General features: G+C 39.2%; 1 protein-coding gene across 2 annotated transcripts in view; it reads right to left on the bottom strand.

Annotated features, from left to right (window-relative positions):
* DENND6A (DENN domain containing 6A) overlaps positions 1 to 16040 on the bottom strand; it is a 55976-nt gene that overhangs the window by 29028 nt on the left and 10908 nt on the right. For both annotated transcript variants that reach the window (XM_074284295.1, XM_074284296.1), the window contains exons 2-7: positions 9841 to 9879; positions 9716 to 9758; positions 4109 to 4221; positions 3357 to 3437; positions 1479 to 1584; positions 475 to 554 (exon numbers count right to left, since the gene is read on the bottom strand). In XM_074284295.1, the coding sequence (XP_074140396.1) occupies positions 475 to 554; positions 1479 to 1584; positions 3357 to 3437; positions 4109 to 4221; positions 9716 to 9758; positions 9841 to 9879 (462 nt within the window). The remainder of the gene's footprint in view (positions 1 to 474; positions 555 to 1478; positions 1585 to 3356; positions 3438 to 4108; positions 4222 to 9715; positions 9759 to 9840; positions 9880 to 16040) is intronic.

Here is a 16040-nt window from a genome sequence, read left to right as displayed (position 1 = left end):
TTGTTTTAAAAACCAAAGAACTGGGGCAGCTAAATGGGGCAGTAGATAGAGCACTAACGCTGGAGTCAGAAGGACCTGAGTTCAAAGTGGCCTCAGACACATAACTTTCTAGCTTTGTGGCCCTGGGCAAGTCACTTAACCCTGATTGCCTAAGAAAACTATAAAGATTTAGGGGGGAAAAACCCCCACCAACCAAAGAACATGCTTAGTTTGGCTTTCAATAGTTCTCCTAAATCCATTTGGCACTTCCAATCCATTCTCAGAGATTCCTCTGGTGGGATGGTCAGTTTTTTACAGATTCAGACTCCTACAGGTTTTATGAAAGTTTGGAAAGATGCTGGGAAAAAAAAATCCTTGACATTTCAGAGCAGGGGAAGCAGGGATGGGCTTGGCTCTTGGTGAGATATGAAAATAAAATTCACATTTTTATTTTCTCTTAACAACCAGGCTAGAAATAAGTAATCAACAAATTACCTTTATAACTACCCCCATGATGGGCAAGTGTAACATCTTCCCTGGTATTGGAGCAGGCCAGCGATCAACATCATTACAAGCTAAGAGAAGAATGAAATATCATTTGTAGAAGTGATAAATTTTTTTTAAAAAATGAAATACATACTTTACAAATGAAATCAGAATAAAATAACTCCAAGGAGTTAGCTAAATATCCATACCAGTATCTTTCTATTCTTCAGAAAAGAATCTGTTTAATATACTTCATGCTGCAAATGAATGAAAAAGTAGGGCTGCAGCAATTCTGTGGCTTAGTGGACAATCAAGAAGACTTGAGTTCAAATCCTATCTCAGAAACTTACTAACTATATGACCTTCAGAAGTCCCTGTACCTTCTTACTCTCAGTCTCCTCCTCTGTAAAAACTAGGATTACAAAGCTCACCCAGACACCCCAAGGTTATTGTAAGGATCAAATTAGATAATACAACATATATTTTAATTATTAGTATTTATTGATATTATTATTGTAAAGGCAAATATAGTGGGGGGGGGAGGAGTGAGAGTGTCTTCCTTTTGATTGACATATAGAGTTTACTCTCTTGGGGTTCCCAAATTTTATGCCAGAATTGACTTATTGGTCATCAAGGATATATTAAAAAATTACAAAGATTGGGGCAACCATAAGATTGCAATGCCTGATACGAGAACTACTGATAAAGAAAATTAAGTTTAAAAGAGTTCATTAATCTGTTATCAACAATTAAATATTTAGATAATCTTAATAAAATAGTTCCACATATTTCACTCTAATTTATTTTTTCAACTGGCTACATGGGTCTAATACTTCAAAGCATTTATAAAGTTTATAATAATAAGTTTAATTCCTCCTTGTCTTATTTAATTCACAGCTCTTGAAATCTTCCCTGTGATCTTCAAAAAGTTTTATTTTTTCATTAAAGTGTTAAAATTCAGTGTCTGTTAATCTATCCACAAGGTCACATCATCAACACAAAGTTTTACTCACCTGCCTCCAAATAAGGTTCACTCTTTTCGAAATATTCAGGTGCTATTTGTTTAAGCACCGTGTGAAAAAAATGTGTATATGGCAGCTTGCTGATCAAAACCAAGGACTGGAAAACAAAGAACAGAAAAAGCTGAACCATCTTATTTTAATTTAACCTTACTATTCATTTCCTATACTAAGAACTGCCAGAAAGCCTTAATGATGAACGTATACAGAGTCTGACTTGCAAAGAACCATTTGTAAGAAGCCTTTAGTAAATGGAAATAAACCAAAAATGGTCCCAAAAGGCTGAAAAGCTCCTCCTAGTCTTCCCTCACAGTGGCTGCTTAATTAGAAGTAAAAATAACTCCACTGGATAGTGGATAAAGACAGTAAGTGCAAACAGGGACTCAGGAGTGAGTGACCTGTAGCTTTACTGGACAGAGACCTAGACGAAGACCCTCTCTGCACCAGGGCACCGTGGTCGCCTCATGGCCACTGAGAACCTCAAAGTCCCCTGGGCACATGAGGCTGTGTGTCCACAGCCAGGCATAAAGGAGGACATACTGGGAAACCTGGGAGGCTCAATAAATAAAGCCCTAGAAAGACCCTAACTGACTGGGTGACTCTGGGTGAGTCACTTAAACTCCCAAGCCTGCTTCCTCATGGGTAAAAGTGCTCCACTACTTGAGCATGCTCCGTTTCTGTAACTAGGGCTATTACTGTCACTGACAGGGAAGAAACTGTACTTCACTAACAGAAACGTAAAATCCCATGGACGCCTCCACTTTAAGTAGCTGTGTGAGCTGCAGCATCCAGGCCTGCCTGAGCAAGCACCCTTTGTTCCTCCATTGAAAATAAGTTCAGAGATGACAGATCCTCTAGCCCTGAAGAGGCCCCAAAGGGGCGATCCCTTCTACAGGAAGAAGGTGCAAAAGTACTCCCAGCTTCGACTCTCCTTCTAGCCCAAGCCTCTTGGGAGGTGGCCACAAGGGGGACGACACCGTGTGTAGGCTGCTCATACCTTATGCTCATCTGTCATTTAAGGTGGCTCAATCCATTAGAAAAATACATAGGAGGCCCCTGTGTGTGCAAATACTTAGAGCAACAGGTTTTGTTCAAACACAAAATTAGAGACCAAGAGGGAGAGCGTCAGTTAGGGAATGGGAGCACAAAGCGTGCCACAGCCATGGCAAGGTGGGAGCCCGATTCAGAGATTCCTAGCAACTGATTTAGAAAAAAGGGAGAAGAAGCGGGAGCGCAGGGTGCCCAGCAACTGTAAGCACATGATGGAGAGTGATTCCAATATATTTCAAAACTGATCAATGCCATGAGCACTGATAACCACAGGTATCCACAACAAAGTGCTGTCTGGGGTGATGGGACGTTATTCCTTTGTTACAAGAGAGGCTGTTTCTGGTGGGAGGAGGAAGGAGTTGGTGATCAAAACAGCAATGAAAAAATGAATAAGAAAAGCAGGAAAATATATTTTTCAAAATAGAATAGAAAGAAGATCAGAAGGGAAGAGAAACATGAGGGGCAATTTTATTCCTATCATTTTTAAGCTTAACATCCACTTTTTTTTAAAAAATGCAATAAAAGTTCATTTTATATACAATTCTAGTCTATATTTTGTCAACTAAAAAGTTCATGTCTAACTTCATAACAAAAAAGAGAATTTTTTAAAAGATTATAAATTACCAGGGGCACCTAAGTGGTGCAGTGGATAGAATACCTGCCTTGAATTCAGGAGGACCCGAGTTCAAATCTGGTCTCAGACCCTTAACACTTCCTAGCTGTGTGACCCTGGGCAAGTCAATTAACCCCTACTGCCTCAGCAAAAAAAAAAAAAAAAAAAAAAAAAAAAAAAAAAAAAAGATATCAAAGATTATAAATTACCTTCTGAAAGTAGCCTCTTTTTAGTGTTTTATCTCGAACTTGTCGGAAATACACATAACCATAAAAATATGCAGGATCTTTCTGTCAGAAAAGTAAAATAAAATTGAAATTCTTATTTCAGTTGTTTTTAAATCATATTTCTTTGCACTCCAAAAATAAGATGAGCCTCAAAGGGTCAGAATATTATATTATATCAAAATATTAAAACATTTAAGTACTATACATAGAATTCTGGAATTGATTTTGCTTATTCTTATCCAGGAATAAAATAATCATATGAGCAAAATGCTAAAAGACAAGAGAAATAAATAAGAAAAATTTTAAAAAGCCATAGGAAAAATAAAACCCATCTAGGAGAGAAGTTTCCTTCTCTCCCTCTCAACACATATTATGTGAGGGTAAACTCTGTGTTGTATCAAGTGATAACCTGGCAAAAAACAAAAATAAATCACACTTGGTTCAGACTCCCAGTCCAGACAGAAGAGCTATTAACAAAGTAAAAAATAATCCCATTCTAACTTATTCCTGAAATTTTCCAAGAAACTTTCATATATATATCAAGAACTTGTAAAGGCTTCTCTAAGCTCTTGAAGAATCAACTTCCTTCACTCTACAGCCTTTTTAGGAAGCTCCAAAAGGAAGTAAACAAAGCACAAGCATTTCTGCCAAATACAACCAATGTATGAGACTGCAAACGTCCAATTGATACTGATCTTTTTCTCTACCACTAAGACTTTTCCTGTTTTTCTAACCTTTAAATACACGGGAGAGTCTCGATCCAACTGATCCAGGATACAGTGCATTGACATCCTCCGGCCAGACGACTGTCGAAACCTGAAACAAAACTGCGTATCTCCGAGACAGCCTAATGAAAATAAAAAGGAAAAGGAAAACTGAGGACCTCTTAGGTTAACAGCTTTTTTATGCAGAATCAGAGAATTTCAAAGCTAAGTTTCACTGGCTCTAGTGACTTGTCTAAGATCACACAACCAACCTGTGAACAAGCCAGGGAAAAAACCTCAGTTCCCGGTACTACATTTCCATGATTGATAATTTTCTTCTGAAATGATTATACAGAAGGTTTAAAAAAAAAATACATATACATATATATATATATATATATATATATATATATATATATATATATATGTAAAATTCAAGAGGAGAACAAGCCACAAGCCAATTGCTTTCTTAATTATAATTTATTTTTAACTTAAGTTTTAACTGAATTAATTTCATAATTAATTAATAAATTAATTTAATAATAAAGAATTAATAAAATAATTAAATCTCCAATTTAAGAAGTTTGTCCAAGGTCCAGAACCAAACAAGGTTTCACCAGAGGCATTCATAACATTTTTAAAACAATAAATCCGTTCCACACCATCACAAAGAGATGCCTGAGACCTGCAGCTAGATTAGCCTGAGGATTACTGGTTCCCAGGGCAATGGCCAGGCTTCCTGTACTACCTATGGCTAAAGACAAAGGGGCCTCCATGAAGGCTACTAAAAGCAGCCCAGTGTGGAGGCCGTGCCCGTCCACTCTGGGGCCGCCTACACGTTGCTCTGGGACTGACCCACAGAAATCCCAGCCTCTTGTACCCCTTTTCCTTCAGTAAGCCAGACTTTGGGAGCAGCCCTGTAGGACGACTGGCCTAAGAGCAGGGGACCTAAGAGCTTCCCTCCTAGGAGCCCAGACCAGGTTTAGGGGATGACTGGGGACCCAGCTCACACTCCAACAAAGGCCTGCCTTCACCAAGAATGGATTCCCAGGTGGCAGCTAGGTGGCGCAGTAGATAGAGCACCAGCCCTGAAATCAGGAGGACTTGAGTTCAAATTTGACCTCAGACACTTAACACTTCCTGCCTGTTTGACCCTGGGCAAGTCACTTAACTCCAATTGTCTCTGCAACAACAAAAAAAAGAATGGATCCCCAGTCTTAAAAACCATGATACTTCTACCTTTCGTACTGTTCTCACCAAGATGTTAATTAGTAATTGCTTATTTCCACTGCAAAGAGCTTTTCAGGACTTCAGGAATCATAAAATAAGGGCAGGGTCTCCAGAGATGGATCCAGCCTCAAACCCTCTTTCAGGGATAGGAAACACACCCAATGACTAACTAAGGTCCCAGGGTAAAAACAAGCAGAGACCAGGTTCGAATCCTGCCTCTGACCCAAACTGGCCGAACAGCCTGAGACAAGTCCCTTAAGCTCCTGAGACTGAAGTCCTAAAGGTATCAACCAATATGAGTAGAGGAGTTTCTACATCTGAAAGTTGCTTATTCCCAAGATATCAGAGGGACAGTCCTTTCTCTATTCAGAGATTAGAACTTACAAAGAATTAAGAGTCCATTTGAAAACATATTGCTAAGATAACTGTATAAATATGTATACATATAATGGATTTAACATATTTTAACATATTTAACATGTATGGGACTACCTGCCATCTAAGGAAGAGGGTGGAGGGGAAGGAGGGAAAAATTTGGAACAGAAAGTTTTGCAAAAGTCATGTTGAAAAATTACCCATGCGTATGTTTTGTAAATAAAAAGCTATAATAAAAAAAAATGTGGAATTCAAAACAAAACAAAAAAATATTGCTAGAGAACACGAGGTATTACTAAAAGTGATTTCAGAGAATTTCAGTTCTTAGTTATGCTTTTTCTAACTCCTCCAAAAGAATAAAAAAAAATTTATATATTTATTTCATAGCCAAGAAAATCCTCATCTGATATATCTGCATTTACAATGCAGCGTGTGTGGCTGCCCCAGAGCTGCTTTGGTTTTGTTTTTTATACATTATTAAAACCTAAATGAATGATGAGCTTTTCTAGTGGAAAATGCCACGTATTTATTTCATTAAATGAACTTTAGGTAAAAACTTAAGTGAAAAAAATAAATCCATTAAATTGAAGACAGGGACAACGGCTGTATTATCTCTTTCTTTGCCTTTCCTGGGTTTTTAGGTGAGGACACTAGTCTGGGGTAGCACCTTCCTTTCAACAAGGCCTCAGAACAGAATTTGGCGGGAGCTTCTTGTGAACATTCATCACCTGAGCTGGGAGACCTGCCCCACTTCAAAGATTCCTGAGCACATGGGATGCTTATTTTGAAGGCTGCTTTTAGAATATTCAGAAAGAGAAGCCCATAAGGGGAGGATTGTTTAGAACGGAAATATGATGTGGCTCATTTTCTCCACTAAGACTTCAAGGCAGGTCCCATTAGCCATGAAGACCACTTTTTCCCCCATGTTCCTCTGACTCCACCTTTCAGGAGCCTCTGAGCTCCTAAGCTTGGATCCCAGCGTCAAGCACATGGGAGGCACTTCCAAGGCATTTCAGAACCAAACTGCATTCTTGGGTCTCCCACACCCTGAGTTAAGAAATATCTGTAGATATCAAAAGAAAAAATTCCTCTCATCTTGTTGCAGTCTGCACAGGCCAAAGGTAATGAAGATTCAGCTCAGGGAACAAGGATTCCCCAGGTCCACTGCTAATGAGCAATAAGAAAGGGTCTCTCTAATGGCTCTAAGCTATGGGTAAAAAAGAGGAAATATTTAAATAAAATGTTAAATTTGAGAAGAAATCCTATTTGTTGTTATATATTTTGAATTCTCCCTAATGTTCTGCTGCCCACATGACAATGTTCTTTTTTTTGTTTTGTTTTGTATTCCTTTTCTATTTTTTAAAAAATAAAATAAAATAAAAAATTAACCATTAATAAAATTTTTAAAATAAATAAATAAATAAAATGTTAATATTTAAATAGAAAGATGGTGGTAAAAGTTCCTTAGAGCCAAGAAGAATGGGAGGAAGAGATTTCTTTGGAAATTTGATGAAATCTTCCCCACAACATGTCCCTCATGCACATTTTTCTTGACTTTCTGTAAATGAATGATCTAAAATGTTCTATTTTTTATGCTGAATCCATAGAAACCAAAACTCCATTTTTACCGTTTCCTGAAGACTGCCATACAGCTTCTGGGTTTCCTTCCATAACAATAAAAGCTATTTGGGATTTTTTTTTTTTTAAGAGTAAATCCATTTCAGAACTGGCACAGTCATAACCACCTCCATTTAATAAAACACATGAAGGGCAACAAGCTGTTTAGAGAGTCACCAAAGAGAATAATGATCTAAATCACATTCCAAATGTGCGGTCTCTTGGCTGCCTGCGCTGATGCTCATCTGTTAGGATGACAAGATGCCTGATTTCAAGAGATCAAGTTTGCTCAGACCATCCAAACCTCAGGGCAGACTGCCAGCCTTCATTTGGGGGATCAGGTCAGAGGATCATTGAGCTGGACCCAAAAGAAACCTCATCAGTTCTTTAGCCAAGATCTTTTTTTTTTTTTTTAAATCCTCCCTTCAAAAAATATAAAACAGATGTGGTCTGCACACATCTGCTGAGAACACAACAGATACAGTCCATCTGTGGAGATATACACTAAGCCTCGATTAAGGTAATGCTTTGATGCCTCTGCCTGGCACAGAGAGCCCGCGCCCGTGGAGGCCAATGGCCAGGCCAGCAGAACAAGGCTGGGAAGGCCACGGCCAGTCCCGGCAACGGACGTGGTGGCTGCTGTCCAAGCACCCACCCAGTTAGTTCAGACAGGCTCCATCCAGACCTGCCAACTTCTTTGGCCACAGGACTCCAGCTCCGGCCTCCTGAGACACGGAGAGGTAGGTGGGAAGGGTATTCACACTGACGTCCCACACTTTCTCAAGTACTGAAGGATCTCTTCAAGAAAAAAGAGACAGAAGGTTCAGGCCTCAGCCTCACCTTCCTGAAGTGGGCAGGGTGAATAAGTGGTTAACTCAAAAAAAAAAAAAAAAAGAAAGAAAAGAAAAAGACTAATGATAATTACATATTAAACCTCCATTGAGACTACTACTACACTACTACTATACTACTCAGCCCTGGCGGCCAGGTGAATAGTTAAGCTCTTTCCTTTGAAAGCAGGAAATGCATCTTATTTTATCTTTGTTTCCTCCATAAGCATTTATGTGGCGCTTCAAGATTTATAAAAGCACTTCATAAATGTTACTTCATTTGATCCTCACAACAACCCTGGGCAGTAGCTGCTATTATCATCCCCCATTTCACAGATGAGAAAAATGAGATAGACAGAGGCCAAGCCCCTTTATTCATACAGAGCGGTTACTTCATATGCCCATGTTGACATAGTGCAGAAGGGACCAAGATGACCAGCTAAGGCTCACAGGAAAGCCACTGGGACTGTATAACATACGACCTCAACCAAGAAGGGAGATCACATGGAGCCTGTTCAGCTTGTGCTAAGCCAAGTTCACTGATTATGGGAAATGCTTTTGATAAGTGAACAGCAGATTATTCAGAAGTGCAGATGCAGCCCAACAGGGAAGGAATCTAAGGCACAGCCTGCAGCTTATCTGATTCCATAAAAACTAGCAGAGCCATTAATCTGCAGGCAAAAATTCTAAATATTTGGGTCATTCTGATTAAAAGGCAAGACAGAACCAACGGTTTATAATCCTTACAAGTCCCTCTAGAATCTCTCAAAGGCAATAATAACCCAAAACATTTATCATTCTTAATTCTGCAAAAAAATTTTATTAGTTCATAAAAGGCCTGCCACAGAGAGACACCAATTTTATGTAACAAATTTTAGAAGTGATTAAAGAAGTGTCTGTTTCAACAAGTTCTAAATTTATAGGGGAAATTCAGAAACATGAAAAAAAAAGTGCAGTTAAAAGAACAGAGAATGTTAAAAATGGTTTCTAAGTCCCCCAAATTTGAGAACAGAATTCTTATTTTAGAATTCTTTAACTGTCTACGTAGCAGCATGCAAAAACAGCTCTAAATATGCCTGCTTCACCAGGTGCTGTCCTGGCAGTGGGTGGCCTGGAGGGAGCTGGAAGTTATCGGCAGCCGGACCACACACAGAGAGGATAGGCCAGAGTACCCCATAAAGAAGCAGCCTGATTGCACATGCCTTATCAGCCTTCTGGACCCTCCCTTATAACCGATTCCAGATTCAGATCAGTCTGGTCACTAACATCCACTGAAGGCCAGCCCTGAGGGCAACCTGAGTTAATCCATCTGAACATGAGTCCACTTGTGCTCTCTGGATTTCCCAATGCCTTGTTTCACCATGTAAATTGTCTTAAAGTCAAAGTGAAATCAAACAAAAATTTTCCTCTGAGAACTTATTGTGAATTCTGCCCTTCCCAGGAGGGGCAGAGAATCTTAGCTTGCTGCACCCAACCCAAGGCCACCAAGGACCCCACGGGGTAGGGCTCCCTCCCCGGGATTTCCTAGGCAGCTCCAGCCCCCACACCACATACACACCTGTAGAGTGACACACAAAAGCATTACCTGAATTTGAATCTGGAAAGGACAGATAGCAGATATTTGTTTTCTGAAAAAGAAAAAAGAAAACAAAAATGCACGTGCTGCCAAGGAACCAAGCAGAAATGAAGCAAAAAAGGACAAAGACTTACTTCTTTATCACTAAGTTTGGAATGCTCAGGATAGATTACCTATAAAACAAGGGGAAAATGTATTAGAAAATAAGGTGAACGTTGACCTTCCCACTTAGCAGATCCTTTAAAGTAATATAGTAAGCTAATAGATTGATTTACTAATAGTAAAATTTTTCTAAAATGAATTTTTCTAAAAATTGGAATTGGACTGGCCCAGAGGCTGTCTTAGAGAAAACAAACTATCCACAAATCATTAATAACTTAGCACACCTCACTTTTCCCTTATAGTCACCTATGGTCATGACAATATGATCTTATGAAGAGGCCTGAATTTGGAGGCCTAGAGGCCTGCTGTTCAGGGCGGCCTTTCCAACTTTGGATGCTCTGGGAAACTTGCCTTTCCCAGACTGACAAAGGGAGCTATCCCAGAGGCTTTCTCAGGCCTCCCCCGGCTCTCCCAAGAGGCTGTGGAGATCCAATGAAATGATGTACATACAGAACAGCCCTAAGCAGCACTGCTGACCTCCTGAGGCCTGAAGGGCCTCTCTCCATCTTGAAACCAAATCTACCTTTCTTGCAAGTGCAGGAGTCATACATAGCAGCACAGACTTGGAGCTGGAAAGAACCCTCCAGTCTTCCAGTCCAATTTTTACAGAAGAGGAAACTGAGGCAATGGATAGGAAGTGAATTTCCTGGAGTCCCACATGCAGTAAAGGCAAATGTGACAGTCTCCATTTTACAGAAGGAGAGACTGAGGCTTAGAGAAGAAGGGTCTAACCCAAAGTCACACACTCATGAGTTAAGTTCAGGGCCTCTGAATCCTGTATTTTTTCTACTTTATTACAAATAATGACACTTTGATGACATTAATGGTTAAAAATAACAATAGAAAATACCTTAAAAGTATTTGGGGAATTATTATACACATACATACTTGGTTTTTTTTTAATGGATATTTTTTTAAATGAGTAAATCTATTTGAACTTTTAGCTAATAAGCCAACTGTGAGAATGTAAACTTGAACTTACCGAGTTCCTTGCTCCTACATTTCTTTATAATGATTCCTATTCTGTCTAAAAGCATGTCAATTTTCCATCAAAACTGCTTCTTCCTGCTCAACCTTCTTGTAAGGCAGTAACTCAAAAACTATTAAATGCTTTAAAGATGAGGAAGCTGAGGCTCAGAGGAACAAAGTGATAACAAGAAGCCAGGCTGCAGTGGAAGCCTCATAGTCAAGCCCTGATTTAGCTGGCAGATATCTGGAGCCACAAACTGACTTAGAAAAGCCCAAATGAGCAATCTCTGTGTTGTAACACATGCACATTTACTTGTTAAGTATTTCCCAATGATGCTTTAGTCGGGGGGGGGGGGGGGGGGGGGGGGGGGGGGAACTTTGGTCTAGACATCTCTAAGGCAGAGGGATCAACACAGACCCCAGATGCAGATGAGAATGTCAGGGGAAACGGTTAACAAAAGAAATACAAGCTCCTGCCACTGACAAAATGCAGGCTTTCCAAGGCAGTGTGTGGTTCTGGAGGCTCCTGGCCTCCTGGCTAAGGCTTGTAAGCTGCAGATAAGGGGCTGACCCCCACGAGGAGTCTCCATCACTATGGCATCCTAAACTTTTAGGTCTCAGATCTCATTTATACTCTTAAAAACTGAGAACTCTCAACAACTTTTGATTATGTGGGTTATAGCCCATTGAAAGTTACCATATCAGAAAAGATAATGATAAATGTTGGAGGACATGTACAAAAATTGGCACATAATGCATTGTTGGTGGAATTGTGAAATGCTCCAACCATTCTGGAGAACAATTTGGAACTCTGTCCAAAGGATCATCAAATTGTCTTTATCCCAGCAGTGCCATTACTGGGTCAATAGCCTAAGGAAATCATAAAGGAGGGAAAAGGCCCCACATGTGCACAAATGTTTGTGGCAGCCCTTTTTGTAGTGGCTAGAAACTGGAAACTGAGTGGATGCCCATCAGAGTGGCTGAATAAGTTATGGTATATGAATTTTATGGAATATTAATGTTCTATAAGAAAAGATCAAATCAGAAGGATGATTTCAGAGAGTCTGGAGACTTACATGAACTGATACTGAGCAAAATGAATAGAACCAAGAGAACATTGTACACAGCATCAAGATTATGTGAAGATCAACTGTGATGAACTTGGCTCTTTTCAACAATGAGATGATTCAGGCCAATTCCAATAGACTTGGGATGGAGAGAGCCATCTGCATCCAGAAAGAGTGAGGACTGAATATGGATCATCACACAGTATTTTCACCTTTTTTATTGTTGTTTACTTGTTTGCTTTTTTCTTCCTCATTTTTTCCCTTTTTGATCTGATTTTTCTTGTTCAGCATGATAAATATGGGAATATGTTTAGAAGAATTGCACGTTTAACCTATATTGGATTACTTGCTATGTAGGAGAGAGGGAGAGGCAGAGAGAAAAATTTGGAACACAAGATTTTACAGGAATGAATGTTGAAAACTATCTTTGCATGTATTTTGCAAAATAAAACACTATTATTAAAAATAATTCTAGTCAAATTAAAAAGCAGTTATTACAAGTATATGTGCCAAGAAATAAGCTAATCAGACATGGTCAGAATCACTGAATAAAGTTATCTCAATGATGCATCGACTATATTTTGTATAATATTAATATATATATATGGTAGATAACTTGTTGGAGGAAACCTTTAAATCTGCATTTTCTCCTTTACAAATAAAATGTTTTGTTTTGTTTGGAAAAACAGGCATTCCCTATTTTTAAAAAGATATTTTTATTTTAAAATTATTTAAATTATTTAAAAATATATTTTAAAAATATTTAGAAATATTTTTTAAAATTTTTTTTAAAATTGATTTTAAAATCAATTTCATTTTTGTGAGATTGTTCAGTGCTCACTTCATCCAGTTTTTCTTAAGTGTATCCAAGATAAACAGTGACAGAGTTTCTGATTAGAGTTTCATTTCCAGAAAACCAAAGCCTATTTTTCATCATATTGCCCCATGCCCCACCTCACAAAAAAGTTGAGTCAGTCATGTTAACCTGGTATTCAGTTTCAATTTCTTCTTAACCAGCTTTCTGGTCTCCCCCATATTCCTTCTTAATGAAGGAAAGAAATGTCCAGAAGGAGGTGAATGGTTTTATCTCAAGCAGACGTCCCTGGGGAATTCCCCAGCATATCAAACCCTGAAAAAGCCAGCTGGACAGCTAGCTGTGTGCAGGTTATTGTGTTTGTGGCTTCCAGTCACACTCCTCTGCTATCGGGAAGTCTCTAATATAATAAAGTTTGTCCAATAATACCAAAGGTGACCTTCTGACAAAGCAGCCCATTGACCCATTAACCTAAGGAAGGGGTAGTCTGAGAGACCCAGACGTAAGATATAACTGGTGAGACTGGCACGAATAACTGGTAAAATAAATTCGGAATCATGTCATTAATGGAATGATTTGTGACCACTAAGAAAAGTTATACACATATAGCACTTTAAAATTTGCAAATCATTTTAAAAGCATTCATATAGAGTCATTAAGATTAGTCACAGCAAACAGGCTTTATTTCCTTTTCTCACAGGGTTACTAGACTATCTAGAAGCTCAAAGGCTGTCACAGTTATAATCTATTGATTTCATCAGATCATGAAAGGCAAGCTTCCCATAAAAACCTAGCGGACAAAACTACAGACTAGATAATGGTAAAGCTCACTGGGTATGGGAATGGTAAAGTGGCTACCCCAACCATCAATGTCAACTTAAATAATCTTGAATCCAGAGCATCCTACGCCTCTGGCGCTGGCCAGGTCTGCATTATATCTTTATGCATAATGATTATAACTAACATTTATATAGCACTCACTGGGTCCCTGGCATTATGCTAAGTGCTTTACAATTATTATTTGACTTGATCCTCACAACAATCCTAGGAGGGAGGTACTATTATTTTCCTCATTTTACAGATGAGGAAACTGAGGCAGAAGCAAGATGAAGGCATAAATTTAAATCTGCCAATGACACAAACTTGAGACAGATAGCTAAGACGCTGATTAATGAATGACAAAATCAGGATCCAAAAAGATCGACAGAGTCTCAGAGAGGCCCAAAGTAACAGCCTATATTTGAGTTCAAAAAGTCAACTCCCCAACGAATGGAGCAAATCAGAAAACCATTCAAGCAGCGCAGTTGTGGGGTTCAACCTGAGTTTATAGCAAGACACCATGTTGGTTTCTGACATTTTACTGCTTGGGTACTGTCTGGAAGCAGATCCTGACGTGCCAGAAGTAGCCAGGTCTTCGGAAGGCATCTGATGCAGAAATGTGTTTGCACGAGACACAACTCACTGTGGGCTCCAAAAGATTCTGCCTTCCTCAAACTCTTTAAATAGTTCTGGACTATTGTCTTTCTACCTAAGTTACTTTTACCTTCTGAATCCAATTCATACCGTGCAACAAGAAATTCGGTTTTACACACATATATTGTATCTAGGATATACTGTAACACATGTAACTAACATGTATGGGATTGCTTGTCATCTAGGGGAGGGGGTAGAGGGGAGGAGGGGGAAATTCAGAAAAGAAGTGAGTGCAAGGGATAATGCTGTAAAAAAATTATCTATATGTACTGTCAAAAAATGATAAAGTTAATTTAAAAATCATGATGACTTATAAAAAATAAAATAAAATAAATTCAGACTTCTTAAAAAAAAAAAATAAAATAAATAGTTCTGGGTAACCATTTGGAGTCCTGCTTAGAAGGATGGACACTGAGAAGCAAGTGAGCACCCAGAGAAGAACCGGGCTTGGGAGGAAAGGCGTCATGTTGACACATATTAAAACTAAAGAAGTTTTGCCCAAAGAAACAAGGCTGAGGGGAGAAGTTTACAAGGACAGAATATCACAGCCATTTTCAAGTATCTGATGACTGTCTTACAGCAGGAAGAGTCTATGTAGCCTCAGGATGCCTAACTTTGGCTCTTCAGAAAGAAAAGTTTCTGACAAGTTCCAGTTGTGCAAATAGGGCAGGGCTGCCTCTGAGAGCAGAGTTCCCCTCATCACTGGAGGTCCTGGAGCAGAAGTTAGCTTTCTGGCTGGGAAGGTAAAATGGGGGATTTATGATCCACACGGGGGCTGGATTGGGTGACTTCGGAGACCCCTTCTACTCTATCACCCCGGAAGTCATCTTGCTTTTACCTCAACATCCAGCCAGAAATCCTGCTTTCAGTTTTCCCACTCCATATCTCAACCGACAAGATCACTGTTACTTACTTAAGACCCAGCAAAAGTCACTCCAACTGAGTGGTATGCTAACCAATATTTCCTAATCCATGCCAATGACCTTCTTTATTACAAGAAATTATAAGAAGTGACTGCATAACACATCAACACTGAAGAAAGATTTAAAAGAAAAACAGCATAAATAAACCTTCACTAGAAGGCAAATAAACAATGCCAAGACAGTAAACAAAATTCGTATCAACACATCAAGGACTTGTGATTTTCTACATGACCTTCCTTGGCCGTGGGCTCATATTAATAACCCATCTATGACTTTGGCGGTAAATTGGGGAGATTCAGAAGTTAACGGATTTGCCCATGATCACACCGCTAGAAGATGTGAGGCAGCCTGGATGGTGCAGCAGATAAAGCACAGACCCCGAGTCAGAAGGACCTGAGTTCAAATCCAGCCTCAGATATTTAACACTTCCTACAAGTTTTAAACCCACATATGATGCCAACAGTATCAGTCTAACTACTGCATGAGGCTGCTTTTATTGTTTAATCTATAAAACTAACCTTTAAAAATCTGTGCTAAAGTCACTGCCTGAAGGCAGTTTAAAATGTGCCATTCATTTCCTACCAAGGATCCATGTGGATCACTGCCACCGTTCTCACATCTCCACTAGTCCCTGCCCAGAACTTTGCTCCAGGGTTTCCTATACCTCATCAGTGGCTCCCCCATACTGTACTGGACCTGCCCATCTGATCCTGTGTGTTCTCTCCACCTGGAAATATGCTCATGGCCTGGGTCTCTGTATCAAATTCCCCTGGCCTCTGTCAGATCTTCCAACATCTGATACCAACATGTCCTAAAGGAAGAGGACTAATTCAAGAAGGAAACAAAACTCTAAGAGGGAAACCCAGTTGACTTTAAGAACTTAATCTTGAAGCATAGCATATTCTCTGAATTCAGTCTTTCAAACA

Source organism: Sminthopsis crassicaudata, chromosome 1, assembly GCF_048593235.1.
Source record: "Sminthopsis crassicaudata isolate SCR6 chromosome 1, ASM4859323v1, whole genome shotgun sequence".
In the NCBI taxonomy this organism is placed as follows: domain Eukaryota; kingdom Metazoa; phylum Chordata; class Mammalia; order Dasyuromorphia; family Dasyuridae; genus Sminthopsis; species Sminthopsis crassicaudata.
Note: the sequence above shows the minus strand (reverse complement) of the source record. Positions and strands in the feature narration are given on the sequence as shown.